Below are 27,033 nucleotides of genomic sequence, written 5' to 3'. Positions count from 1 at the left end.
AATGCTTCTAAAGGGTCTTCAAATGTCAAGGAGAAATAGGTTTACCTTTATACACAGAGAAAATCCTGTTGCACACAAGAAGCCCAAAGACCTTAAATGAGAAGCATTTTGCTTTCTGTTTCTGTATTGTGGAAGCTAATAATAATAATATTGCCTCCAGCAGGGAAAACTAAATTACTTCTTTATTTTTTTAACGTTATGCAACAATACTTCCTACATCCAGCAGGGGGACTACAGTATAGACAACTGGGTATGCAAGCCACAGTAATGCAGTCCAGATGAGAACCGGGAACATATTTGTTAAAAAAAAAAAACTCAGTTGTCATCTTCTTCCACAGTATTCATCCTGCCCTTCTCTTTCTCTCTGCAAATGAACTTTCTACTGGAAGAACCACTGTGGAAAAATGCTTGCTGTAGGTGAGAAACTCATGACATAAATATCCACACCAATGAATCTAAACTACAACGCAAACCTGACTATGTTTAACCAGGTAGTTTATTTAATTTGACCTCCAAAAACCTCCTGGTCTGTGTTACATTATAAACATATAAGTCAGTGAATGTGTATATATATATATATTTATATATAAAAAAACATCAAGCTCAGTGAGCCTCCTAGCAAAACAGTCTCCATCAGTGGACACACACTGTTTGGACCACACACAGAAACACTATTAGATCATTAATTGCAGCCAAATTCTTTCACAGCTTTGCAGGTCACTTACTGTCACCTATGTGGAATCAGGCCTCACAGCTTATTTAAACACTGAAAAACTGCTTAATAACACTCTGACATTGACACATATCGGCGTTGGGAATAATTATTTTCACTCTAATTTCAGATTGCAGATCTTTACAACTTTTAGCATTATGACTTCTGTTAAAGTGACTGATTACTACATCATTTGATGGATAATTAGATGCTTCTCTGCCTGCTCATGTATACCTGCCTTACTTTGTAACTTAATCCAATTTTGTGACACATTATAGAAGTGCAGCCACCTGAGCTTATCTGTCGCTGCATGTATGCATGCATGGTTCACATGCGTGCATGTGATTTAATAAACCATATTTGCCACTGAATATAAGGGGTTTAGTATGTTTAACACGTGACAAAGTGCACTGCCCGTCTTTGGCAGCCCTCCAGCTGAGAGCTGAAGCTCCAGCATGTCCACAGTCCACTCTGGCGGCAGGACTCACCTTAGAGATCTTTGGGATCTTGTTTGGGTCAATGGTCCTGCTGTTCTTCGTCATGGGCACAGTGTTCCAGGTCTCCTCTCTCTGCACGCGCTGCTCCCTCTGATCTCGTGGATCTGCAGGGCCAAATGCCACATAAATGCAGGAATAGTCGTTTTTAAAATGAATTCAGTGGTGTTTTTCAGCATGCCAGCTGACAGACAGTTTTCATGCTATCTGTTAAACATGATGAAATATTATAGGTCAATTGGCAGATGGGAGGAAGTAGGGGGCTTCCTGTCTGCTGCTGGGCACAATAGCATCTCTGCAGGTTGTAAGGAATCTACAGGAAGTTGGCCTGAACGCTTGCATACTTCCTGAGTCACTGTAGCTGTGCCGATGTGACTCTAAGCTTTAAAGAGGATTTAAGCTGCAGGACTGACCTGGCCGTCTCTTACTGTCCTTGGAGAGCAGCTGCTGGTGCACTTTTCGCTGCTCTTCCTGCTCTTCAATCTTAGCCTCCTTGTGGATCTGCTCAATAGTTTTTGGGCCCTGGTCGGCTCTCCGGGACACCCAGTTGTGCTGCAAAAAAAATAAATAAAAAAATAAAAAAATAAATAAATAAAATACAACAACAGTTTCAAACAGATTTCTTGATCTACATCAGTTCAGTGACAACCCCAAAAAATTTTGGGACATTGCATTTTCAGTATAACACAAATGAATGTTATGAATCACACCTGGAATGCAGATGTGTCTCAGGTTTCTTTGAGTACACAAAAGCTTCATGTGGCAAAACTACTTTTTTATTTAACAGCGACAATAGCATCAAAATGACCACCCCCCCCAAAAAAAATAAAAATGAAAGAAAACAGAATTGAGCTGAGGCCTAAGCTCTGCCTATTCTGTCAGGTCCCTGCAGATAAAAACTGATACAACAGAGTCAGGAAGTAATAAAAAATAAAATAAAATAATATAAAATACACACCATCTATGTGAGATTGCTATGTCAATACATTTGTGTAAACTGATCAGAATCTGTCAAAGTGAAAAAAGAATGTTAAATACATGGGGTGTAAACATATGTAGGATATCACTGGAAATTACAAGGGAGTCTAATTAGTGCAAACTAAGTCTGACTGCTGCATCTGTCTGATCTAATTCAACTAATCAAAACTTTAAATTTGCATAATCTATAAAATGTCTGACAAACAGTCATGGCTGTTGAGTGTACTGCGAGGTGTACACACTGCCAGAGACTATGGGTATGACACTGAAAAAGTCATCATCTGTCAGATATGAAGGTCATGGATCCTTCAAGTGAAAGCTGCAAAGCACCGACTCCAATCGACGCACAATAAAACACTAACATTTCATAAAAAGAGTGACATTTTCCCATAAATTATTATGGTGTAATTAGCTATGTTCACTACTTGTGATCAGTGAGTTGTCCTTCTGAAAATCCTTCTATGGTTAAAAATAATATATGGCTTTAAGACAATATAAGGCTTTGTCCATTCAGGTTGATTTTGTATGCATGATCCAAACTACTTTGTGAGTAATCAGCTGAAGTTTTACCATTTTACCATATCCCTCAGTACTGACCGGACTAATAAGCCAACAGACAGACTCATATAAAGGTTCTAGTACAATAGATTAAAAACATTTTTATAACAATGACAGAATTACTGAATCAGTGAGATTAACTACACTGATGCTAATGTTAGAAAGAAAATGTCTGTACATGTTGATGTTTGGGCATCCATGATCAAAAATTCTGTTAACAGAAAAAAAACAACAACAACAGGGAAATCAAAATGTGACCTGATGCCTGAAAAGCATAAAACTAAAGATGACATTTTTCTTTAGATTACAAGCGAAACTGTCCCATTCTTCCAACTGTCATGTGTTTCATAGCATTTAAAACAACATTAAAGGAAGAGTTTGGTGGTCTTGCAAGTCAAAAGTTCACAAGCTGTAAAGTGATTTTAAATGTTGAGCTGTAACGGACTTTATTCAGACAGAAGACGAGATGGTAGGCAGAGAGAGGGGGAACGACGTGCAGCAAAAGGATGAGGATTTTTAGAGTGTGTATATGTGACCAGCATAACCAACTCAGCTAGGTAGAGTCCCATTGGTGACATGGTTTTGATTGGGGACTGTATGGACAAGGTGGTGATGATTTAGGAAAATAAGTTTCTTCTGATGGCACTTCCATGAAGGTTATGTTCCTGTAGTTACTGCAGAGTACAAAAGTGCAACTCAATTTCACAAAGTGTTTAACCTGCCTGAGATTCTGTCAAATAAGTGTTTTAATATGTCTGTCTTGGAATCCTGAAACCTGTTCCTGAGAATTTTTTTCTGCTCTTTCAGACCTCAACTTAACCACCATGTTTCCAGTTGGCCTTCTTAATTACATTTCACTCTGAGGAAACAGCTTCCGTCCTCTTTTAGCCTTGTCCTGCTTTGTGGGCATAGGTTATTTTCATTTTCACAGTGCTAGCCAGCTGCTTTATGTTAAGAAGAGTCTTAATGGGTTGCAGTGTTTATAAAGTCTGAAAATTTCCACCACCTGGTCTTTTCTTAAGAGAACAAGCCAAAGCCAAAACAAGCTCATTAAGGGTATAACAGCTAAAAGTTAGCCAACAAACTTTTGCATGTGCCGTTTTCCTTTTCCCCCCAATTCTAAAACTATTCCAAACACAGAAATTTAAGATCAATTATTCCTCTGCTCACCTAATTTTTTTGTCTAACATTAGCAAAAGTGACTTTGCAAGCCACTGTGCTTGTGAAAAAAGAGACTATGAAGCACAATGAACAAAAAAACATCTCAGTCAACAAACAAAAACACGGTCAATTATTTGCATGTGTCCCCCACAAACTTTCCAAGAAGATGTTTAACACCAAGAGCCGTAATGGATCAGTTTTAGTAATCAGGATACGTGTAGCAGAATATGACCAGAACAATACCGGGCTTCATTTTGCAGGAGGAAAAAAAAAAGGAAAAATGTGTTTGTGTCTGCAGGGGAACGTTGAATTCCACATCTGTGTAAATAAGTAACACTCACCAATCTGAGGTCTATAACGTCCTGCAGCATAAACCGTATTCTAGATGACGTCTTCCTCTCCTTGACAATTTTTTCCATTTGATTGAAATATTGATCCATTCGAGGCTGGTGACAGAAAAACACACATTTGAAGGTTAAATTCTTTGTCTTAGATCAAACAGACAGCAGGTTTCAGGGACTTTTATTATTTCATGATCGTTCTTCAGTTTTTGACAAAGCTGTCCTAAAAGTTCAACGTAAGACCTGACCATGTGAGATGTAGAACCACTGAGCAATGAACTTTATTAACTGTAATAATAAACCAGTAAACCTGACATGTTTAGAAAATTACACTGAACAGGATGATAAGCATCTGAGAAATAAGATTTATGACTTCATTTCTAAAGACTGGTTTTCTATGTAGTGTTATATTTCTACAGCAACCAAAAAGCAGCATGTTTCTGCTCCAAATTCAGCTCCCCTGATGGTCAGGTGGCTTTTCTTTACCTGGGTGGCTAGTAAACAATAAAGATCAACCCCACATCAGATCGGAGCAGAAAGGCAATTGAGTTAGTTTAAGCATCCGAGGACTCTTCCTGTGTCCAGCTGAGAGTCACTGATGTTAACAGGAGAGCCAGTCATGCAGAACAAAGCCAAACATCTACTGCAGGGATATTCTCTGTTTCCTCATAACCTTCAGAAAGCATCTCCTATGGCTGTGGAAGTGAATACAACCCAGCCGATGTGGGATCAAACTGAACCAGAGCTCTCTGACTTCTCTGAAATTGCGTCTCTGTAGGTCAGAATAAAATCTAAACTCATTTACCAAGAAACCAACCTGTGCAAAACAGTTTGTCTGTGTTAACGTTAGCTGAGCAAACTGACAGACCGACATCAGGTATGTTCTTGTGGCATAAATATAAAAATCCTTTGCTTTAAATTTCTGAATTTAAGTTTTTAAATGTTTTACTGCAACCACAAATAAATGCCAGGCTTCTTTAAGGTTTAATCCTAAACCAGTGCAGCTTCAAAGATGTTATGAACTATTCAAGCCTTAATGGCTCTTAAAGGTCAAGAATTCATATTGGTGAAAATTAACTGTTAGAATTCAACCGGCATTAGTTTTCCTGGGATGCAGACTGTAAAGAGGGATAGATTTAAACTGGCCCGTCCGAAGGTAAACACCTGACTACGACAAACTGTACTTCATGACTGATTAACTTAATCCCTGTTTAATATAAATAAATAATAATAAAAAAAACTTAATGCAACTTCTGCAAGTCTCCATATGCCTCCAGGGAAAATGCTTTTCCAGCTAAAAACCCATCAGCAAATAAAAACCCGTAGTCAAGTAGGGGTTTTTCTACACCAGAGCAGTTCCAGTTCTGGTTCGGAGCCAGAAATTTGGTTCTATGTTGAATCACTGGCTTAACACCAAAAACCCAGTGCAGCACAGGTACCAAATATGGGTCAGAGCAAATAAATGTCAGATGCTGGGTGTGGGGTTATGGGACCAACAAGGCCAGACAAAATGTTGTCATGTTCTAAAACCACTTTACTATTAAATGTACAACACAGAAACATGAGCTAAGTGTCCCTCTAATTTTTCTGCTTAGTTTTTATATAATCAGTTGCATCTGGGAACTGGTCAATCAATAAAGTCACCTGGCATTTTGTTATCTTAGGACAACGCTCGGCTAAGCTAAGCTCCCTACCTCTATACCCTTGCTTCTGTCTTAAAACACAAAAATCCATCAGTCTTTCCATTTAACCCTCTACAAGACAGGAATTTGTTATATTTCTCTAAACATTCTGCTGTTCGAAGAACCAACACTGCTTGTACAGAGAATGCGCACCAACGTCATCATCGTCAGAATTGTGGGAGAAATTGCCATTTTGGGTGTACCCAACACTGTTCACCCAGCTGACTGTGGTTTGGATATAAAGGACAGTTTGAGCTTTATGTGAGCAGAAGTAAAGATGGCTGCATTTACATGTCAGCTATGAACAGGATGATGAGAGAACAGGTATGGTGGTAGCCATAAGTACGTGATTTTAAATGCAGCGGTATCAATCTGGATGAAACTCCCATGTGAGGGGGAGAATATCACTTTCCTCCACCAGACTGATGTTTGCTCTTCTCTCGTTAATCCCAGTGTTGTTCTGTCAGACATTCAGTCACAACATTCAGGACTGTTTACTCTTTTTAGATAAAGTAGATCTGCAACCAGATCCAGTTAAGTTTTTTGTATAGTTTTTTTGTAGACTGGCATCCATTAATCCATCCATTTGTAAAACGGCTGCATGAACATTTAATGACTGGTAGTTTTTAAATTCATGACCAGAGATGCCAGTAACGCGTTACTTAATCTGACTACATATTTTAACAAAATATAATCTAACGCGTTAGGATGTCCTACAATGTAATCAAATTACCGTTACTCTTCATATTCGTCCTGCGTTACTTCGGCACTCCCCACTCCTTTCACATATGATTTGAAATCAAACGCCGTGAACGAAAGTGTATTTATCTAACTCAACACACCTTCTCATTAACGGTGGTACAGAAATTTTATGTACTCGTAAGCATGCAGTTACCTTTCTTCGCTGAAACTTGACCTTTTTTAAATCGACAAACACAAATCATTCACTGCACATGACTTTAGAAAAAAATATGATATAGAAACTTATTACCCTGGTGCATGATGGGAGGTCCGCCTCTCCACTTCCGTCCGTCATTTTTTTGTTTGGGGGGTTTTAACTAATAAAGTAACTAGTAATCTAACTTAGTTACTTCTAAACCTTAGTAATCAGTAAAGTAACTAGATTACTTTTTAAAGAAGTAATCAGTAATCAGTGGTCAGATTACTTTTTCAAGTAATCTGTGGCATCACTGTTCATGACAGGTGTAGGAACGTACACCAAACACAAAGTAAACACCGACTTCTGAGACCGAAACAGATGGCAATGCATCTAAATTTGAACTTTATTCATTATTCAGCAGATTGTAACGCTCCAACTCATTAATAATTAGTGTTTCTGCATCGTAACAACTCTTCACCTCTCTTGTAAGCTTATTGTGGTGAGGACGTTTCTTTTCAGTGTCAATGGAAACAGCTGATGGGTGCCCCAAAATGGCGGAGAAAGCCGCGGTGACGTCACATACGCATTCTTTATTCACTGTTACCGTTTCACAAATGATGAACTGTCTTCTGTGGCTCACCTTGGCTTTTTCAAAGTCGAGGTCCTTGCCGATGGTGGTGAGCAGCCTGCACAAACATTCCAAAGACTCTTCATCGTGGTTCTTCAGCAGCTTCACCACGCAGTCGTGCATGATGGCCTCTGTCAGCATCTTAAGCTTGAAGAGCTCACCAATGAACTTGATGTTGCCGATGGACCGCCGTCGAGCTTTATCCTTGGCTTCCTCCAGCTCCTCCTGAAGCCGCTCACGCTCCGTCGTCTGAAGAGAAAGTGGAAATGTTTAGGTTGAATATAAAGAGAAAATAACTCTTTGCAAGAAGTACAATCTTTATTTCTTTTGAAAAACAAAAGCAAAACAAAGCACTAAAGTCATTTTAAGACTACATACCGATGCAGCAGAGTCCAGCTCTTTCTGCTTCCTCTCAAACACCACATCATCTACCTTGTCCTTCTCAAACTCCTTCTGGCAGCGATTTAGCAGCAGTTTGCGAAAGTTTACAAAGGTGTTGGGTTTATCTGTCATCTGCACTTTGAGCTGTACAGGAACAGTAGATTTAAAAAAATAATATTAGTATCAAACCAAGATAAAAGATGCAAATCTATAAAATATATTGAACACAGATGCTGTCGTTTGGCAGAAATGATCCCAAAACACTTTTCTGTGGTCCTCTGCAGCAGCTATGTAATTATTCCAATTGATGATGAACAATGAATGACATGATTAGGCCACTAGATATACAGCTATGAGCCTACATCCATGTCTTTATGCTAAAACCTTCTCTCTTGACCCTCTCAGACCAGCGCAATGGTCGGCTCACCGTGGCGAGGCAGCGGCACATGTTTCCGTAAGCCACAGAGAAGCTGGGCTCATCGATGGCCTTTTCAAAGACCAGGTCGATGACCCCTTTGAGCCTCTCCTCTGTGTCGATGGTCAGATCCGTCACCTGCTTCATCAGCTGGTTGAATTTCTGAGGTGTCAGTTTGTTCAAGATGCTTCTCACTTTCCTGAAGAGCTCCTATGGGGAAACAATCAGAATGGTCACTTAATCACTTTTTTTCTTTAAATGATTTTTTATTTGTCTATGGCACATGTATTTTTGCCCCTGCCTGTGTTTTCTGTATATCTGTGTCCTCTGGAAGGCCTTCCCTCTTCATGCCGGGTTTCCAGGCATTTTCGGACTTTTTCAGCTGAACGTCATCATTAACTGACACGTTCATGATGATCTTCCTGGGTGGAGGCCGTCGTGCTCCCATGTTCATGAGCTGTGAGTGAAATTAAGAGAGAATACAAAAAAAATGTTTATTTTCCTGAGAACGCCAACTCTGCAGTAACGACAGATGCACTGAAACCTGAGTTTTCCTTGCAATTATAGCTACCTTTTCCTTTGTTTCATAATATCAAATATAAAAAATGCTCAGTTTAACACCAATTATATTAAAATTAAATAAAAACAGTGAAACATAAGGAAAAAATAAATAGAATATAAACTAGAAGCACTCAGAGAGTGCAGACCTCTGACAAGCATAGGGTCACTTATCTGAGAAAACCCCCTTAAAGAGCCCACCCAGGAACCAAGCCCATGCAAACACTCTTATGTAAACTTCAAGCTAATATCACTATATGTTTCTATCATCTGGACAAATGCCACATCTGGCAACGGTCTTATAGTTAGTGAATAAATTCACATTTTCTCTAATAGCTGCAGTCTGGGTTAGCAGTTAGTGTATTTAACATCCACCTTGAAGTCATCTTGTTATTTATTTTGCCAGTGATTCTGGGCATTATCTGTTGAGTTAGAAGCTGTAATGGTAAAATTATTCCCATCTGCCCATAGTAAAGAATCCTATTAAAAAAAAAATCCTAGATCCAAACGGTGATTTGAATCACCCCAAAATGTAATCACTTGTCCCTTATTCCATTTCTGACATATCCTGTAAATTTAATCAAAATCCATTCGTCTTGAAGGAGGTAAAAAATAAATAAATAAGTCTAGCTTCTGACAAAAACAGGTTAAATAATAAGTTGGAGTAAAAACTGGGGGGAATGAGATTTTATGGATGAGTCTGTCAGCTTATTTGGAGTGTGTGAGTCCCATGTGTGACTCACTGCAGTGCCTCGTCCTCCAGTCATCTGCCTCCCAAAATCTGCAAAAGCAGGTGTGAAATCAGGTCCTCTGGAAATCACCCTGGAATCCACCACTCGAGATGGCAACTTGTTTTGGTTCATCTGTACGACACATAAAACACACACAGTCAGAAGATGTGCTCAACAGCAGGGGGAGCAACAAACTACTTTCAGCATCGGCTACAGGGTGAAAGGAATCCGCACATTGTCTGTGTGTGTGTGTGTGTGTGTGTGTGTTCATGAATTCAAACCCAGTGGTCCTTTAAAGGTGACCTGCTGTAAATGACAGCCGAACTACATTATCAGCTTTTGGTTTATGTATTTTTTACTGAACTGATAGTAAATTATGCTCTGCTTGTTCTGAGGGCCTTTTAGTGAAAAAAAGTCAGAAACAGATGTGGAGGGGAAGAACAGAAGAAAGGAACGCAGGAGAGAGAGAGAGTGTTGTGGGGGAGGAGGAGAGAACAAATCCAGCTCTTTGTCGTTCAGTCGTCCTTGACTTCCTCTTGACTCTTTTCCAGAGAGATTTCACTTTCTCGCACAGAGAAAAACGAGACTTTGGGACTGTACCAATCAACCTGGTTGTTCTTTTTTGAAGAGGTGGGGGAGGGGCAAGTACTCTTAAGACTGCCAAGGGTGACATAATAGCAATGTGATTTTAATCAAAACAGCATTTCAGCCGGCCATATGCTCCACCCAAACATATGTGTGGATCTGAAGGACAAGCCAAACTTCTCCAGCTTTGATCGGGGCTTTCTCACAAACTCGAATTATATCTAATGTTGTTTGTTGCTCCTAGATAAGCACCAAAAAGCTGTTAAAAACCAGCAACTATTCTTTATACAATTAATTAATCTTCATCTAATAGCTTAATCTACAGCAATGATCATGAGAAGTGTCCATCACAACTAAGTTTTTTATGTACCAATTTTCCCCAAACAACAATCCAAAACCCAGATTGAGTGTTTGAGATGGAAAAAAAAAAACATAAGAGTTTACATTTCTACTTGTTAAAAAATGTAAACATTTGACTTGTATAAGCTGTTGCACATGACTGATTTATTTGCTGATGTTGCAGTTAAAAATAAAATTGTCAGAAGAACTGATAATGAAAATGCATGTTAGCTGTAGCTCTGGATAATACATCAAGAGAACTCATTAAATCATTTCCATTTCAATGGCCACTCATGCCAGTCACTTATGTGTTAAAGAACCTGGCAGCATGGATAAAGCATTCAGACGTTCAATTTATCTAAATGTAATTTGGTTGTCAGCGGTTTCAAACAGTGTTTGATCTTTTTCTCTAAAGGTCTATCAATACTGCAGGCTTTCTGTAACTTACCTTGTCCAGCACTACATCGCTGATTGGTGGGAGCCCTTCAGGTTTCTGTATGCATGCAGGCATGAACTGGAAGCCCAATAGGAAGTCTCTGTTATACTGACGCTTCCCACTGGGATCTGTCAGATCTGGAAAACCAAACAGATTGGCTGCATAAAATTAAGAAAAAACGTGAAATGGTAAATGCTGACGCTACAGTCATCAACTTTATAAATGTAAGTAAATTTATGTCCAAAATTTGACCGTATACGTGCAAAAAGCAATCCTAATACAGCTTGGATGCTTGGCTGGTTTAACAAAAAAATCTTTCCTGTAAAGGGTGCTTCTAACCTTCAATGTCCTGTGGAGGCCCTGTCGAGTTCTCCTTTTCTCCAGGGGTTGCTCCACTGTCGCTGCTTTCCGTCTCTGAAATGTGACCTGCTCCGTTTCTCATGGGCTCCAACTCCGCTTCACCATTTTCCTCTGGAGCAGCCGGCTTTCCGTCGGCCTCTGGGCTACTTGCGGGAGCAAGCGCAGGAGCAGCAGTGGAGGTGAAGACTGATGGCAGGGGCACTGAGCTGCAGCTCTGAGAGGCTGACTGCAGGGCCTGGTCTCCAGCAGGCTGATCCACCATCTTGGGATCGTCCTGAGTGATGATGAGACTCATAAATATGGCTTTTTATTTTGCCAATATGTATCATCTAACAACTGAAAACTTCAGCTGACTGGTGGCTGTTTTGCAGCTCTCTCTAAAGTACAAATGAGAGAGACTGAATTACATATTGAATCACTGGAATTACACATTAACACAAGCAGAACATTATATCTTAAAGGTAGATAATGGGAACACTGCAGCATGCTTGTGGTGGATGGCAGGATCATAGGTGAGAATAAGTGAAACAGCCTAACAAGGTGCAATTTTCTCTACACTGTCCCTGCAGTAATTTCTTGATTTTTGACAAGCTCAATGAATTCAACTGTAAATTTAATTAAATCCTGATGGAAAGTCAATGAATTAATCTGCCAGAAATGTTATATTTCAATGAATCCTTTTCACTGTCGGATGATGTATGAGATTCAGTCCTTAAGTTTAGGTTGCTCCTGTACTTGTCACCAGGTACAGGTATCAAATAGCATGAAAGGAAAGTAAACTGCACAATGTCGTCCTTCGGATCTCTTCTGGCCAGTTATAAAGTCATGCTAAGGGGGAAAGATGCTGCTCCACTCGCCCACACTCTGTGGTTTTAGGGTATGTCTCAAAATACTGAAGACAAAAAGCCCCTAAAGGTGTGGGGATTTTTTCAGTCAATCTATAGGTTTATTACAGCACCAAGTGTTTGCTCAAAGAGAATTTGCTCAGTTTCTCTCAATCTAAAGTACAGTGAAATTCCAGCAACTGTGAATTATATCAAATTCCCATGTACTTATCCTCCTCTGTCTCCTTGTGAATTTTACCTGTTTCTAAAAAATCTAAAATCTATTCTTTCTACATATGAAATGTGACTTTCCAGCACGTATAAAGGCACACAGAGTCTAAACACAGATGCTGCACCTTCAGCAGACTTATAGAACTCGCTTAAAGGAGACCAAAGGAAGCCAGTTGTTCGTCAGCCAGTGCTTGGTGGTGTGAGAACTCTTTAACAGGAACAGGCCTTGAGCAACACAATAAAAGAACAGAAACAGGAGCGGAACAGAGGTGGTTGTACATACAGTGGGCTGGGCGAACACTGAAAGTGATGGATAACTCCTCACTGTGTCTCTCCAATGATAACACCGCCCCTAAGTCATTTATGTCTGCCTCTCTCGCCACACATGTGGAAACATTTTTCACTTGAACTGTTGCCCACATTGCACATTTCCTCTTCTCCTTCACTCATTCTCTTCCACTCTTTTAACAGTTTGTAGTCTTATTACAAAATGCACCAGCAATAATTTGAAAATAGATGATACATGCTTTTAATGCCAAAATGCAAAGGATCAAACAATCTGGAAGAGATATAAACTACTCTGCAAAGGTTAAATGTTTGCATTTTTTTAATCCTGAATCAGTAACTGAGGGCATCTTCTCTGACCTCATCCTCCCTTTGAGGTGTGTCTCCAGCAAAGATCCCTTCATTTGGTTTTCTCCAGGTCTTTGGTATAGCAGAAGAAGTCTGATTAACTGCAGGGAAACAGAAATGTAGGAACATGTAGTCAGCCAAATTCAGCTATCAACCAAACCACAATAGATTTAAAAGTAATATTTTTCATCAAAAACCACAACGACAAAGAAAAATCAGGTATTTGCTTATGTAAGAAACCTTAAAGCTGTTTGTCAGTGTGATATTCTGGATGCATGCTAACCCTGACTATGTTCAGTTATGTCTGCACAGTGTCTGCTGAGACATTATCTGCAACGTGTAGTGTGTGGATGTGTATCATTACAAAGCCATTTTAATTTCAATATCTAGATATAACATCATAAAAAAGTAATAGGCTCATTAAAAAAAAAACTATTTGGCTTGTGACCACAAGTCCAACAATTTAATGGTACATTTTAAAAATTATCTCTTCAAATCAAGAGCATCTTACAAATTACCTGTAGTGGGAATCTTCCTGGTAAGTACTTGTTGCTGAGACTCCGTTTTGCTCTCAGAAATGCTGCTTTGCGCCTCTGTACCTCTCAAGTTGAGGTCTTTAGCATCTAAGGACTTGCTCAGCTCATCGGCCTCTGTTGTGGCCTGCACTAGAGGCGGAAGTCCTGGCGGGAGCATAACTGGCATAGCTGGGATGGAGGATGGGGTCAGGGTAACTGGAACCACAGCCACAGGTGCCAGAGGGGAGAGTGCAGCAGCAATTGGCACCTCTGGTCTCATGTCAGAGGGTAAGGTTTCAGAAGAGGTTGCGTCTCTGTAAGTGGGAACAGAAGCCTGGGGATGGAGTACAGCTGGAGGCAGACTTGAAGGCTCGTTATCGGCAGAATCAGGCTCAGTCCCAGAGTCTGCAAGGCCATTCAAAGCTTTTGGAGCCAGCGATGGAGAGGCAGCTAAAGTTCGTGGGGGGTCTAAAAGAGGCTTTTCTGTACTGGGGATCTGAGGTGCTATCAGAGATGTTTTGCTCTCCCCAATGGAGGAGGAAGGAGATGAGGCTGGAGCAGTGGACTCCCTGGTCAAGAGGCGTTCACTGGTGTTAGCCCCTGAAAGCGGGAGAGTGACAGGGGTGGTCAGTGAGGCAGGGAAGGGGAGCTCTGGTTCAACAGGGACAGAGGGCTCAGATACAGGAGTAGTGGCCTCCAGTTTCTCCAAGGGTGCTTCAGCCTGCACAATTCCAGATGAGGAAGACTTCTGAACAACTGGCTCCAATTTTGGCATGTTATCTATAAAAAGGGAAACAGAGTTACGAATGCTTAAACAACTCAGTCAGTAGAGGTCCAAATAACACTTGTATCATGTACTTTTAATACATTTTCTAATAATACTCATTGAGAAAGATAACTGGATAATAACATGACTTTGTGTTTATCTGTGGCAAATGACAGAAACAATGACAAATTAATGAAACAGACAAACATTTAAATTCTGAGTGTCTGTTAGATTATTAGGAGCTGGATCCCTTCTAATCAGGTCTTGCAGATGTATTTTAAGAAAAGGGATGGTGGAGCAGACCTGGGCCTGGCTTTGTGTCTGTAGCCCCAGTTTTCAGTGGCTGCTGTGGCTGTTGGGGCTGTGGTGGCTGCGGTATCTGCGGTGACTCTAATGGGTAGCTTCCAGGATGTTGCTGTGGAGGCGTAGGTTGCGACTGCTGTTGCTCTGGAGTCTGGCTGCTGCTCAGCTGCTGCGATTTGAGGTAGAAAATGTGAGGATAATGAGGGTGTGGCCATAAAAACTAGCAACACAGAAAACCAGAGACAGAGGCACGGAAATGTCGGCAAGAGCAAGCACAGATAAATAAACAAGCCCGAGCGCAGGACCAAGCAGAAATAAGGAATTTAAAAATGTATGGTTAGATTAAGAGGCCAACAGTGGAAGACAATACAAGACAAACGGGGAAAAAAATGAGGATCAGTGCAGGAGGAAAGGCAGGAGGAGGATGAAGACTCAGTACGAAGCAGCGTAAAAGACAAACAAGTGGTGGATACATGAAGCAATGAGGGGGGCACAAAAGGACAGAGAAAAAAAAGAGGAAAAACACTGTTAACATCCACAGAAGGACACAGGGAGGAAAAAGTCACAACATCCCTCTTCAGAGTCCAGAAAAGCTGCCCAGTTTGGGCCTTGTTTTGGTCTTATGTGTTGAAAGTCCAGGATAGGACACAAACACATTCCTATAGTTATTCCAAAGCAATGTGTTAAAAAATAATCAAAATCTTCCTTTTAAAGAACAGATTTTAGATAAAAAAAAAACCTTTGAGTATTAGAAAATCTTAATGGATTCTGAAAGAGGGGTAGAGTACACAGAAAGCACACAGACAGTCTACTGCAGAAGATAGAGGGGGGAAAACAAATAGCGACAGGAAGAAAGCAGGAGCAAAATAAAAGAAAAAAACTGCTTACAACATTATAACAAATCTATGTATTGCTGAGATGATAAATATTAAAGTGGCTTTAATGAGGTAAGGTGCAATAACAATGTTTAAACGTATGTAAGATTGTGTTATAGTAATGCAGGTTTGATTGTTTCAAACCCTCCAACTAAAACGACGACAGAGAAAAGAGATGATCTAAGCACCCAAATCATTCTTGACATACCCCAAAGTGGCAAAACATAGTGACCATCTGTTAATGAAATCACTTGCACAACTGATCTTCTCCATTTTAGAAATATTGTTGTTTTTGTGTGTCAGTCAAACCATTCACGGTCATTTAGTGAAATATCTTTAAGTCTGTTCAAATGAATTTCTAATGAATCACATGACTTAAACACAGAGATTATGTCCGGATTTCCTCATGCATGGTGGAAGAGAACATTAGAGAAGAGAGCTTCTATGATGTGGGAGAGAAGTGGGCAAGTGTGCTGGGGAGCTGTACCTGTGGTGGTGTAGGCGTTGTGGAGGGGGGACCGACAGGAGGCGTTGAATTCCTGCTCCCTGAGCCCCCTGCCATGATCTCCTCTGTGATATCCCTGCCGCCCTGATTGGGGTCACGGATACGGATCTGGGAGGACAATGGCACAAAAAAATACAAACCTCACTAAAGTGTGCAAGTCTTAGAGTAACCTGGCATTAGCCGCAATTTATGCAGGTTTCTCATCCTTTGTGATCATACTCCAAATAAGTAATGCTATGTCAGAAATAATGTAAACAATTACAAACTACTATATTTGCTTAGGAAATGAAGAGGTCATTTATTAATAAAAATAACCATGTATTCCTGTGTGTGTGTTTTTTTTTATATAAACATAACCTGATGTCTACCGATTACTAAATTTAATATTCTTTTCACATTAAAAGGATCTGTGTCATTCAAGAATCTATGAAAGGGGATACGGGATCAAAGTGTGCCCTTAGATTACAGTTATATTTTGATTAAATTTCTTTTTGGCTTGTTACACATGAAGGGATCAACCAGGCCGATTCCATCTGCTGTGGAAAATCAAAGCGTATAAAATTAGGAAAATCTCCAGAAATGTTGCTAAACTGACTTGGGGCTGAGAATATTTTGTCAACAGATGCACCAACAATATTATCATTGAAGGCACACAGTGTTCAGATGTCAAATATGTCCCCTTCAAGAAGAAAAATGAAAAAGGTACTATTAAGATACTCACTGTTTTCTTCTCACGCTTGGCTGGTTGAGGTTGCTGTGGTGTAGGCACTATGATAGGGGGTGAGGGGGGGTACAGTGTCTGTCCTGGGTAATAGGGGGGGCCAGCTGTGGGGACGGGAGCAGGGACAGAGGGTGAGACAGGAGGGTGGTACCTGAGGGGATCTGAATGAATGTGCAAGAAAAGAAAAAACAAAACAGAAGAAAAGACATTTTAGTAAAACATTGTCAGGGTTCCTGCTCTGTGGCCACACAATGCCGATGGAGTAGTGTGTATTTGTGCTAGTGTATAGTTGTGACTGTTGGGATTTTATGGGTATAAGAATAATAATTTTGGATTAGTGACTCACGATATGGGGCAGCGTACTCCCCTGGTCCTGGACCAGGATAGAAGGTGCCAGACCCGGGAGGCTGTACAGAATACTGCTGCGGGGGTCCCACGTAGGGCGTGCTGTGGCGATACTGGAAAAATGAAGGATAAGGAGAGACATCAATCAATGAGCAAAAAGACAATTAGTGTGCACGTGATTTTAATAGTCTGACTTCAGCAGCTTAATAATTTTAAGTATTTTAGGTTTGCCAGCACAAACTAATTTTAGGTGCTTTACTGGAGCAGTTGTGACATTTTAATATTTGTGTTTAATTTCCACATGAGCAGAATAATGTTTAGCAGTTAATCTGTGCTCATTAGGAATAATTACACCAAAACAGACACTCAGAGTTAATGCCATGCAGGACTTATTTTCCTCAGAAATTAACATAAAACTTACATACGTTTGATAAGGTTAATATCTGAAGGTTCAATATTGTGACTGTAGCTAACGGATGGTTGGATGATCTTTAACACTAAGAATGGAAAAAGTGTAGATGTCCAGCCTAACTCTGCAGAAGGTAGAGCTGAGCAATAGGACCGAATATGAATGCAGTTTTTTATTCTTTTTCAACACAGAGTGTGTAATATTGATGTATAAATCATCTGTTAAACACATAGACTTCAAAAAACAAACTCAGCTGAATTTGTTGTACCTGTGGGATGTAGTATTGTGCAGCCTGTGGCGAAGGGAAAGGCATGGGTGCCATGGTCATCATGATTGGTTGATTTGTGGGGTAAACAGCTGCTGTGGGAGTCTGTGAGCCAGGCCGTATGGAGGGTGTGTTTGTCGGGATGGTGGGTCTTGCAGTCTGCATCTGAGTCCTCTGAAAAAACTGACGATAAGATGTTGCAAAAGAGAGGGAAACAAGACATCAAATACTATCTCAGAGGCTGCAGTCTTATTTCAGGACGTCACTGTGCATGTTCTAAAACACAATCAGGTACAACACATTTCTCCTCATCGTGGCTTATTTTGAACATTCAGACTATTAAATTAAACCCACTCTGAGGGATAAAAAACGCAAAAGGATTTTCAGGCAGACATGATCGTTTTTATACCACCACATTTATAATCAGTTTCTATTTTAAATGGCAAGAAATGTTATGAATCAGCCTAACAATTTTCTCAAAGAAGAACTTCATTCAGACACTGAAGTCCTAAAACCTTTCGATCTCCAAACCATCCAAGCAGAGACCTTCAAAACAAGACAACATCAGAAGTTAAACAGGTTGGAAATGGCTTCTTTAGCCTGTTAAATTTGCCTGCTAATGAATGGATATCATTGCACGTCTGAAGGAGCAGTAATTTCTGTCGTTAAAACACAAGAACTGACATGATGGATCATTTAAGATCCCATTTAAGAAATGATAAAATGAAGTTTGGTACCAGAATTGTGTCTGTGCTGTTGTCTAATGGAGCTTTGCTGTTTTCTGACCTGAAATGTTGTGGTAACTTCTGGTCTAGTATGATTAAAAACCTCATTAACTGTAGCACAAGTACAGTCTCCATGACAAAGTGGTTACAATACACTTCCTTTGAATGATGAATCTTGATCCCACTTTCTACAGAAGTATGTAGACATGGAATGTTGTTAAGAACACCGACTCTTTGGACGTTTACATGTTGTAAATGCGGGAAAACTATATATTCTATATATAGTATATAGTATATATATATATATATATATATATATATATATATATATAAACAACTCTAGATATTTACTTCAGCTCTAGCCTGTTTGTAATCTTCATTGTGACCACAGAGATTTTTTATGGTTTATAAAGAGATAAGGAATTTTTGTGAGAAAAAATTCTGTTCATAGTTGGATACTTCACAAAGAACTTTGGAGTTCTTATAAAAGTGAAGCAGATCAGAGAGAGACCCGATTGTGGTTTCCTGTTTGAACCCTTGAAATTTCTAAGAAAATAAAAAGCCAAGGTTTTGTCTTTTCTCAAGTCCGTTTGCACCAGACTACACATCTGTAACAAATAACAGCTCTAGGACTGGTGAATGCTTTTTTTTTTGTTGTTTTTTTTTGCCAACAGTGCGACACACGGCACAGCTCTGCTCATTGTACATGAAGAAAAAAAAAAGAAAAACAGCAGCACCATCAATCCTACAAAATTTTAATGTCAGTTGGGCTTTGTGAGGAAAACACATGAAATGCTGCATCAGATTTTTTGTGCTGGGTGTTAAAAAAAATAAAATAAAATAAAAAAATAAAAACACCACTACTGTGACAGACTTCCAGCTGCAGCTTAAGCTGGGAATATGCAACCACCATCGCAGTATGCTCCAAGAGAACACAAACAATGCTGTAAAAACCATCTAAAAATACTCACAAGGGAAATCACCTTTAACATAATAAATCTGCCTCGGTGGCTTTATTGTATATAGCTCTTTGGAAATCTAGGAAATGACCAAGAAACTGTTCATTACCGGCCACCCGAAGACACTCTCATTCAAACTGCTGGCAAAGCAAGAAATATGAGTAAATGGGAAAGAAAAGACACAAAAAAACAAAACAAAAACTTTTTAACATGGTCAACAACAACAAGCTTTCAAACTTTGGAAACAAATTATCACTTAAAATTAACAAGCGCATTCTCCAACACACCTTAACCATTTATATATATTCTAATGGATAACAAGATGCTTTTCTTATGAGAATAAAAAAAAGAACTAAAAAAAGAAAAAGAAGACATTAATTTTAGGAAGAATTAGACTGCATCTATCTTATTAGGCATGCAGTTCATTTAACTGTGCAAGTTCATTAATGATGAATGATGAATGAACCAGTCTTTTTTTTTTTTTTAACTCAGATGTCCAATAATGATCGTCTACAGGATAAAAGACAGGACAAAGAGGATAAAGTGATGATAGAAGACCTGTCTAATGAGTATTCATACTGTGGTGGAGATGAGGGGGTGCACAAGGTTAAAAGTTAGTATGGACAGGATCATTTCAGGAAGATCCTCATCATGCCATGCAGGTCTGCAGAGACTTGACAGATGTAATACTGTTACCTGGATAGGCCTGAATCCTCCCTTGGGTATTGAAAGCAGGAAAGAGAAAGAAGCCAATAGGGAGTACACACTGGTGAGATTTAAGCAACCATATACTTAAAAAGAAAACTGCTCAAATATTTCTATCTAACGAACACACCAACTGATTCATGAGCCACTTTGGTCGTCAAGAGATGCTGATTTAATATAACACAGCCTCAGAATGACGAGTTGTTTGTTAATAAGTGGGCAGGAACATGGAAATTATCCCTCAAAATATCAAATCATTTTGGGACTGATGCCATGTGCCACCCCGAAATTACAAAAGATATTTATCCTAAGATATTTAATACAAAATGTTCATGAACTTGTTCCTTTTATTCATAAAGTAAAGCCACACAAAGCTGAAAATGGCAGAAAAACAGATCTGTAAACACAGGTACATTTTTAAGTTGTCTCAAAATGTTAAAGCCCGACTAGAAATGATTGCATCAGGATCAGCTTCATATTCCACTCTGATTTCCCCACCTTTAACTGTAAAAGGTCAATTCCAACTTGCATCCTAAGTGATCCAATGCAAACAGCTGTAAGTACACGGGTTCACACCGGTGTTGTGTTTCCACATGTGCTCTGAGAGAATACTTGTGATGAGATCTCAGTTACCAGCTCTGTATGCAAATAAACATGCAGCCTGCATCACACAGCCAGCTGTCAGCTGAGCAACAAACAGGACATCTTCAAGTCTACTGATGTTTCTGGGAAATCGCAAACCTTCAGTGACTTGTCCTTTAACATTATTCAGACATGACAATCGTTTGTTTCCTTGCATGAAATGACTTTTACCTGGCTTAACATGCAGTGACTACAGATGTATATGACAGTATGTGTAAACAGAGTCAAAAAGCTGCCAGTGATCCAACAATCCCTTTCAAACTACAGTGTATGATTATCATGACCCATTTTGTCAAATTTCAAGTGAAATTTATTAATGATACTTCAACTATTTGGGGACAATAAAGAGGTAACATGGCTAACAGAGTAATTTACTCCGAGAAGCTCTAGAGGAAGTCAAAGTCTGTTTTCGTGATAAATAATTCACACTGGCTTTAGTCAGCTCCTTCATACACATGCACATGGAGCTTGCTTCAAATCCAATGAAGTAACACTAGAAGCACTTAAAATGATACTCAGCTGGAAACAGACACATTTTAGCCAAATCTATTTTCTTTTAAAATCTTTTGTGTATTGGGTGCGTTTCAGGAGAACAATGGCTGTTTTCTCCACAAACATAAAAGGGCCACTGTTCCGCTTCATCTGCTTTCCGATTCCACTTCCGTGGTGGCACAAGAAATCTCAGCGCCAGTTTGTGACAGCCAGAGCATGCACTCGAGTTTGTGTACACACACCAACGCCAGCAAACACACTTGTTACACTTTGCCACCATACTATTAATAGTCTGTTTAAAATGTGTCAACACAGAAGCAACCAGAAGGTGAGCATGCTAGACAGCAAGTTACACCGGGCGACTAACGCATCAGTCGGAGGGGGTGGCTGTCTGAGTCATTACAGCACAAAATCGATGAGATAACAGGAAGTCACAAGGACTGAATGTCATCACCCAGATGTTTATTATTTACACAAATGTTGGTCAGGAACACAAACAAACACTTAGGCCAATCAACACAAAATACTACCTTGAATGCTGCCCACCTGAACACCAGCTGTCCCTTAACACCCACTTTCCCGTAACACTGAAAACATTAATGCTGACTGATGCAAGATTTTCTTTTTTTTTGGGGGGGGGGTAATCATAATCTTTATACTACACGTGCAGTAATTTGTTGATCTAGAATTTGACAAGTAGTTGTTAAGAGATCTACACCACAAATCTCTCAGTCACACAGTAATAAAACACTGAGGTTAACTGCGATGCCTTGGTGTCACTACTGGCAACAAATGGTCTCATGAGTATGCTACAGTAAGAAGTCTGTCAAATTTAGCTTTCAAGCACTGAAGTAGCCATGTTCCCATTACTGGTAGCAGGTGTGAGGCTCCATCTTTGTTGGACCGGTTTAGCAGCATGCTGTAACATCTCTTTGCATTAAATCAAACATATTTTTTAACCCATTCACACCACAGAGCTCCTTGCTTATAGCTAAATTACATGTTTCAGTGGTTCCTTGGTTGAAAATACAATGTAGAAAAGAAAAAAAAATAAATAAAAAATACTGTCACAGAAACCTTCAATAAATAAAAGCTACACAACAATATAATGTGAAAACAAGAGAAGTGCACATGATGTTTGATAGAAAAAATACAGCTGGGTTTTAAATCCAGAAAGGGAAACCACAAATAATCTATGGCTAAATATCCTAAAGGTCCAAACTGAGAAATATGGAATGAACCAGTCTGAATTGCTCTGAGGGTTTTTTCCACATTCATACACAAATGTTGGTACAAAAACTACATAAAAAAACAAATTGGTATGTCAGTAAGGCCCTGAATTGACATTAAACATTTGTGTAGATGCAACTAAAAGAGTAAACTCTGCCCTTACAGTGTTTGAAAGGGCTGGCCCAGCAAATAATACTTTGTTATAAAAGAGTGACATAACTAATTTGCCATATTACATTGACCTAATAATGAGGCCAGTAGTATTTGCACGTAGCTTCTGTGCTTGAAGTCAGAGTCCTAAACCTAATTATCCCGTCCAATGAAGATAAAAAACCTCTAACCAGTGAAAGGCAGAAAAATGTTCAGGTCATGCCTTTGCCTTTCAAGGGTACAAATTAAATTGTAGTGCACTACTGAATATGATACAAAACACAAACAATTTTGCAGTTTGTGTAAAGCTTTGATGACTGAAAAATACAATATGTGCTTACAAGACTGGTCGGTCTTGGCAGAAACATTGGTCTTTAGAGAGTCGGCAAAATTAGACTGATAATTGAAATGGTGTGTGACAAGCAGATATTTCTGTTATTAAGTGCTTGATCATTAATTTTCCCACAATCAGACCTATTTGTCTCAGACAAAGCATAGTAAGAATATCGCATTTCAATCTTAAAATTTGAACTCACTGATCTGTAAATGCTCAAAACATGAAAACGCAGAGTGAAATCCAGTGAAGGACAAGATGGCATCATGCAAGTACATTTACAATCAATCACAGGAGCACAACCTGTGAAACACGAGTTATCTTTTCTACTCTGAGATTAACCCTGGGATAGGCCTGTCACGATAACAAATTTAGCTGTACGATAAATTTTCTCAGAAATTATCGCGATAAACGATAATATTGCGCAGAGCGCTAATGTGTCATTTTGAGACCATTCTCAACTAATATAGTGACATATGCCGTAATAATGCAAGTACACATTTTCAAAGGTCAATAAACTAAATAAATAAAAGCGCCTTTTTCACTGTTGCATCTTCAAATAAACTCCAGACAAGTAGACAAGCATGCCGGTTTTAATGACGAACCAAACTTCAGCACTTTACATCGAACAAAAACCCGTGTTCTTCTTCTGCTCTTCAAAATCTACTGCTTGTGAAACAAAGTCATTCTGCCCTCTGTTGGCCTTATAAGTAACTACAACCCAGCAGTTAGCTGGGATACCACATTCACATACGCCGGGACACCGGCCCAAAAGTTATGCGGCCCACTGGGAATCCTCCCAAACCTCTCGATTAGCCGGCATTGCTCTTAATGTGTATTTTGTCATATACGGTAGTATATAGGCTGATTCTATTTGCGTAATGTGCCTGCGGATTACAGGGGTTATTACGGTAGACCAGGAAGTGGGGGCTTTGTACTGACGTCGTAAGCTAGAATGTGTGTGTTCTGCTTACATGTGGGAAGCAGCGAAACAATAAAAGAGGAGATGCTTGCATCTATTATTTACATATTTCAGCATGAGAATCGGAGGTTTAGCGCGAGAGCGTGAGAAGCCACTTAAATACGCAAGTCTCACGGCCATTGCGTGTTGGCAGCCGTGCAAAACAAATGCGGCTTACCGGCTCGTGCTGCAACATGCTGCAGTCAAGTGTGACACTAGAGAGATCACTCCGCAAGAAACCAGAGCGTTTAGTCGAAATACTCCATAGTGAAACCTATTGTCATACACAGTCTATGGTAAAGGGGGGACGAAAAAAAATTATCGCGGCCGGCAAACTTATCGTGCTCTTATTTTCTTATCGTTCAATTAATTGACTTATTGCTTATCGCGACAGGCCTACCCTGGGAAACACACAAGCATCACTGCAATCAAACATGATGTACTAAATGTAACTGATGGAACGAACTAAGAACAACCTCTATTTAGAAATAATGACAAAATGGCTAGAAACATGCTGTACACTTGGCTGAATATCGAAGTGGCATCTCATGATAATCAAAACTTTTTTTTTTCCAACTCCCTAAAATGCTTTGAAATGTGAAATATATTTTTGTAAGAAAACAGCAGACACCCCACAATCAGCCCTTTGCCACGAGGGACCAGCAAACTGCTTTGATGATGATGATGCAAAAGAAGGAGCAGGAGGGGCATTCAGCGGGGGTAAATTACCTGATGGTGGGTTGGTCGAGGGCCCGTAGCAAACTGGTGGGGGAGGGAGAAGAAGTCCAGCAAGGAGATTGAAGCAGTGATGGCAAAGCGGGAAGTAGAAAGAGCATAAGAGAGACACAGATACAGTATAAGATGAGTGAATGGAGGGAGACGCTTGGAAATACAATACAAAACTACAGAGCAACAAAGCTTAAAAGACACATGGCACATGATGATGCAGGACCAGCCGTCAGTCTCAGCGTGTATTTGGAAACGAGAGGTTCTCATTTTCACTTGAAAGCATCACATACATTAGGTTTATGCAACAACTCAAATATTCAGAGGAAAATCTGTTAGAGAAAATAAAACGTATAAAGTGTATATTGTTAATCATACTATACTAAAATCAGAATATTTTTCAGTATTTATAGCAGGCTTTACTAACGTAACCATACAGTTTGAGACAAAACTTAGGCTGCTTTCATACATGCACTGGAGTCCTAAAATCTTCCAGGTGTTTCAGAAAGGTGGCACAATGTTGCAGCAAATCTTCTAGACTGTTTATTGCCCGTGTGTGAGTGTGTGTGTGCTGGTAAGAGTTGCTTCTTTCTCCTTTCTGCTGGCCTGTATGTTGCTTTTCACCTGCTTCTCAGTACTGTGAATACGTTTATATACATGCAATAATAATACAACAAAGCGTCTCATCTGCTATTCCCAGGATGTTATAAAAGCAAGAGTAATTTTTTACAGTATAATTTCTGCATTACGTCTGGATCTTCTGAGCGCTCTAGACAAATGTTACTCCTTCCTTTGCGTGTCCATTTATGAGAGTGTATATACAGAAGAAAGTCTGGGCCAAACTGTCCACATATCCTCCTTAAAATCTCTGGCATGATTGAAAGCTACACTGACCAAGGTCTCCTGATGGGTGCTGTGCAAAAGAAAAGTTTAATTTATATATGAAATTAAATTAAAAATAATGTAAACAGTGATATATAATAATTTAATTGCAACTTTCCACTGAGATTAATATTTTTTAAACAAATGACATATAAGTTTTTATTTAACTATATATTTGCTTTATATTTTTCAGAAAATATTTTATGGTGCTGACCATTATGAAATGTCTGTCTTTAGTGCTAAACAGCTTTATTTAAAAATGAAATTTCACAAATAATTTAGTCAGCCAAAAATATGAACAATGGCATAAAAATCTAACAAAAGCCCCACAAAAGATTAGATGATCCCAACCAACTGAGCAGTGATTTAAAAACAAATAGAAACTGAACTAAAATGACAGAATCCAAAGAAGAACCAAACTAGTATTATCCCCTTTTTCTTTGTGTTGGATAGGAACCATAAATGCACCCAAATCCTCCTAGAAGGCAAATTGTTTTATTTGGTGACATTTAAAGCTCCCAATTCTTAATTTATTGTTTAAAGTTTGAATGGTTTTTTTTAAATAAATTACTTACTTGCTTACTTACTTAGAACTACTGATATGGAATTGACAAGAGCAGGCAAAAATCATGTCATCCATCAATCCAACACTCACAGAACAATGTGCACTCTGTGCAAACAAACAGCTACAGATAGCTATTTTTGAGGAACAGTTTTGCAACTATTAATAGTAAATAACATTAAGTGTCCAGTGTGTGGACACTTTCAGATTTTTCTAAAAAATTTATTTTAATACGTGCTATCAGTGAATCAGCGATATTACCACCCACAAGTAGCTTATAAGAAGACAATGGGACCTCATTAAATTAATACAGCCCATGTCTAAGCACCTCACCAGCATGATCAAATTAAGATTTGTCAACACCTGACAAGCTCTTAGTGGCTTCTAAACACAAGATCTCTTTTTCATTTACTGAGAGATGTCTCTTTCTACAAATATACCCACGATAAACCACAGGATTGTAGGAGCAGGTGTGCTGGAAATCTAGTATCAGAGAAAAACTCACCGGGCGACTCTGTGGCTGTGCATTCATTGGCTGTGTCTGGGCAGAATACACTAAAGGAGCGGAGCCAGCATTTTGCCCAGGGTTGTATGGAGACTGTCAAAAGAAGAAAAGGAGACACACAGAAGGAGAGGCTTTGTTGTTTACTGACCAAAAACACGTAAAGCAATCAATCATGACATTCCACGTATACGGGAGCAGAACCTCCAAACAATACACCAAGCATCCAGCAATAACCTTCACTACATGTTGCTGGGAGAAAGTGTTTTCAATGGGACTTTATGTACTACACAGATAATTGGTACCCTCAAGAACCACAAATCCTGTGTCCCTTTATTCTTCACTTAGTGTGGCAGAGAAGGATTTAAAAGGATTTTTACTTTTATTTGAGCTGCCACTATGTTTATAACTGAAGATTGCACTGGCTGCCAGGAATAAATATAGAGCTGAGAGGGTGAGGCACTGGGCCAGTGGGCTATAACGGTAAAAGAGGAACAACTAGATTCTTTGGAAGCAGAGTGACACATTTCCA

The 27,033-nt window shown here is 39.4% G+C and overlaps 1 protein-coding gene across 10 annotated transcripts in view; it reads right to left on the bottom strand.

The window, feature by feature from the left end:
* The window catches only part of eif4g3a (eukaryotic translation initiation factor 4 gamma, 3a), a 55,603-nt gene that overhangs the window by 6,914 nt on the left and 21,656 nt on the right, over positions 1-27,033 (bottom strand). For 3 of the 10 annotated variants that reach the window (XM_041981262.1, XM_041981256.1, XM_041981263.1), the window contains 20 exons: positions 26,505-26,597; positions 24,559-24,591; positions 20,012-20,032; positions 17,635-17,814; positions 16,959-17,070; positions 16,613-16,773; positions 15,874-16,008; positions 14,512-14,680; positions 13,446-14,222; positions 12,940-13,028; positions 11,219-11,513; positions 10,892-11,016; positions 9,532-9,651; positions 8,532-8,687; positions 8,243-8,440; positions 7,813-7,959; positions 7,447-7,683; positions 4,245-4,349; positions 1,620-1,758; positions 1,201-1,313 (listed from right to left, as the gene is read on the bottom strand). In XM_041981262.1, the coding sequence (XP_041837196.1) occupies positions 1,201-1,313; positions 1,620-1,758; positions 4,245-4,349; positions 7,447-7,683; positions 7,813-7,959; positions 8,243-8,440; positions 8,532-8,687; positions 9,532-9,651; positions 10,892-11,016; positions 11,219-11,513; positions 12,940-13,028; positions 13,446-14,222; positions 14,512-14,680; positions 15,874-16,008; positions 16,613-16,773; positions 16,959-17,070; positions 17,635-17,814; positions 20,012-20,032; positions 24,559-24,591; positions 26,505-26,597 (3,405 nt within the window). The remainder of the gene's footprint in view (positions 1-1,200; positions 1,314-1,619; positions 1,759-4,244; positions 4,350-7,446; positions 7,684-7,812; positions 7,960-8,242; positions 8,441-8,531; positions 8,688-9,531; positions 9,652-10,891; positions 11,017-11,218; positions 11,514-12,939; positions 13,029-13,445; positions 14,223-14,511; positions 14,681-15,873; positions 16,009-16,612; positions 16,774-16,958; positions 17,071-17,634; positions 17,815-20,011; positions 20,033-24,558; positions 24,592-26,504; positions 26,598-27,033) is intronic. The other 7 variants (XM_041981261.1, XM_041981264.1, XM_041981257.1 and 4 more) reach the window with 6 other exon arrangements.

The sequence above is a fragment of the Melanotaenia boesemani genome, chromosome 3, assembly GCF_017639745.1.
Source record: "Melanotaenia boesemani isolate fMelBoe1 chromosome 3, fMelBoe1.pri, whole genome shotgun sequence".
NCBI classification, from domain to species: Eukaryota; Metazoa; Chordata; class Actinopteri; order Atheriniformes; family Melanotaeniidae; genus Melanotaenia; species Melanotaenia boesemani.
Note: the sequence above shows the minus strand (reverse complement) of the source record. Positions and strands in the feature narration are given on the sequence as shown.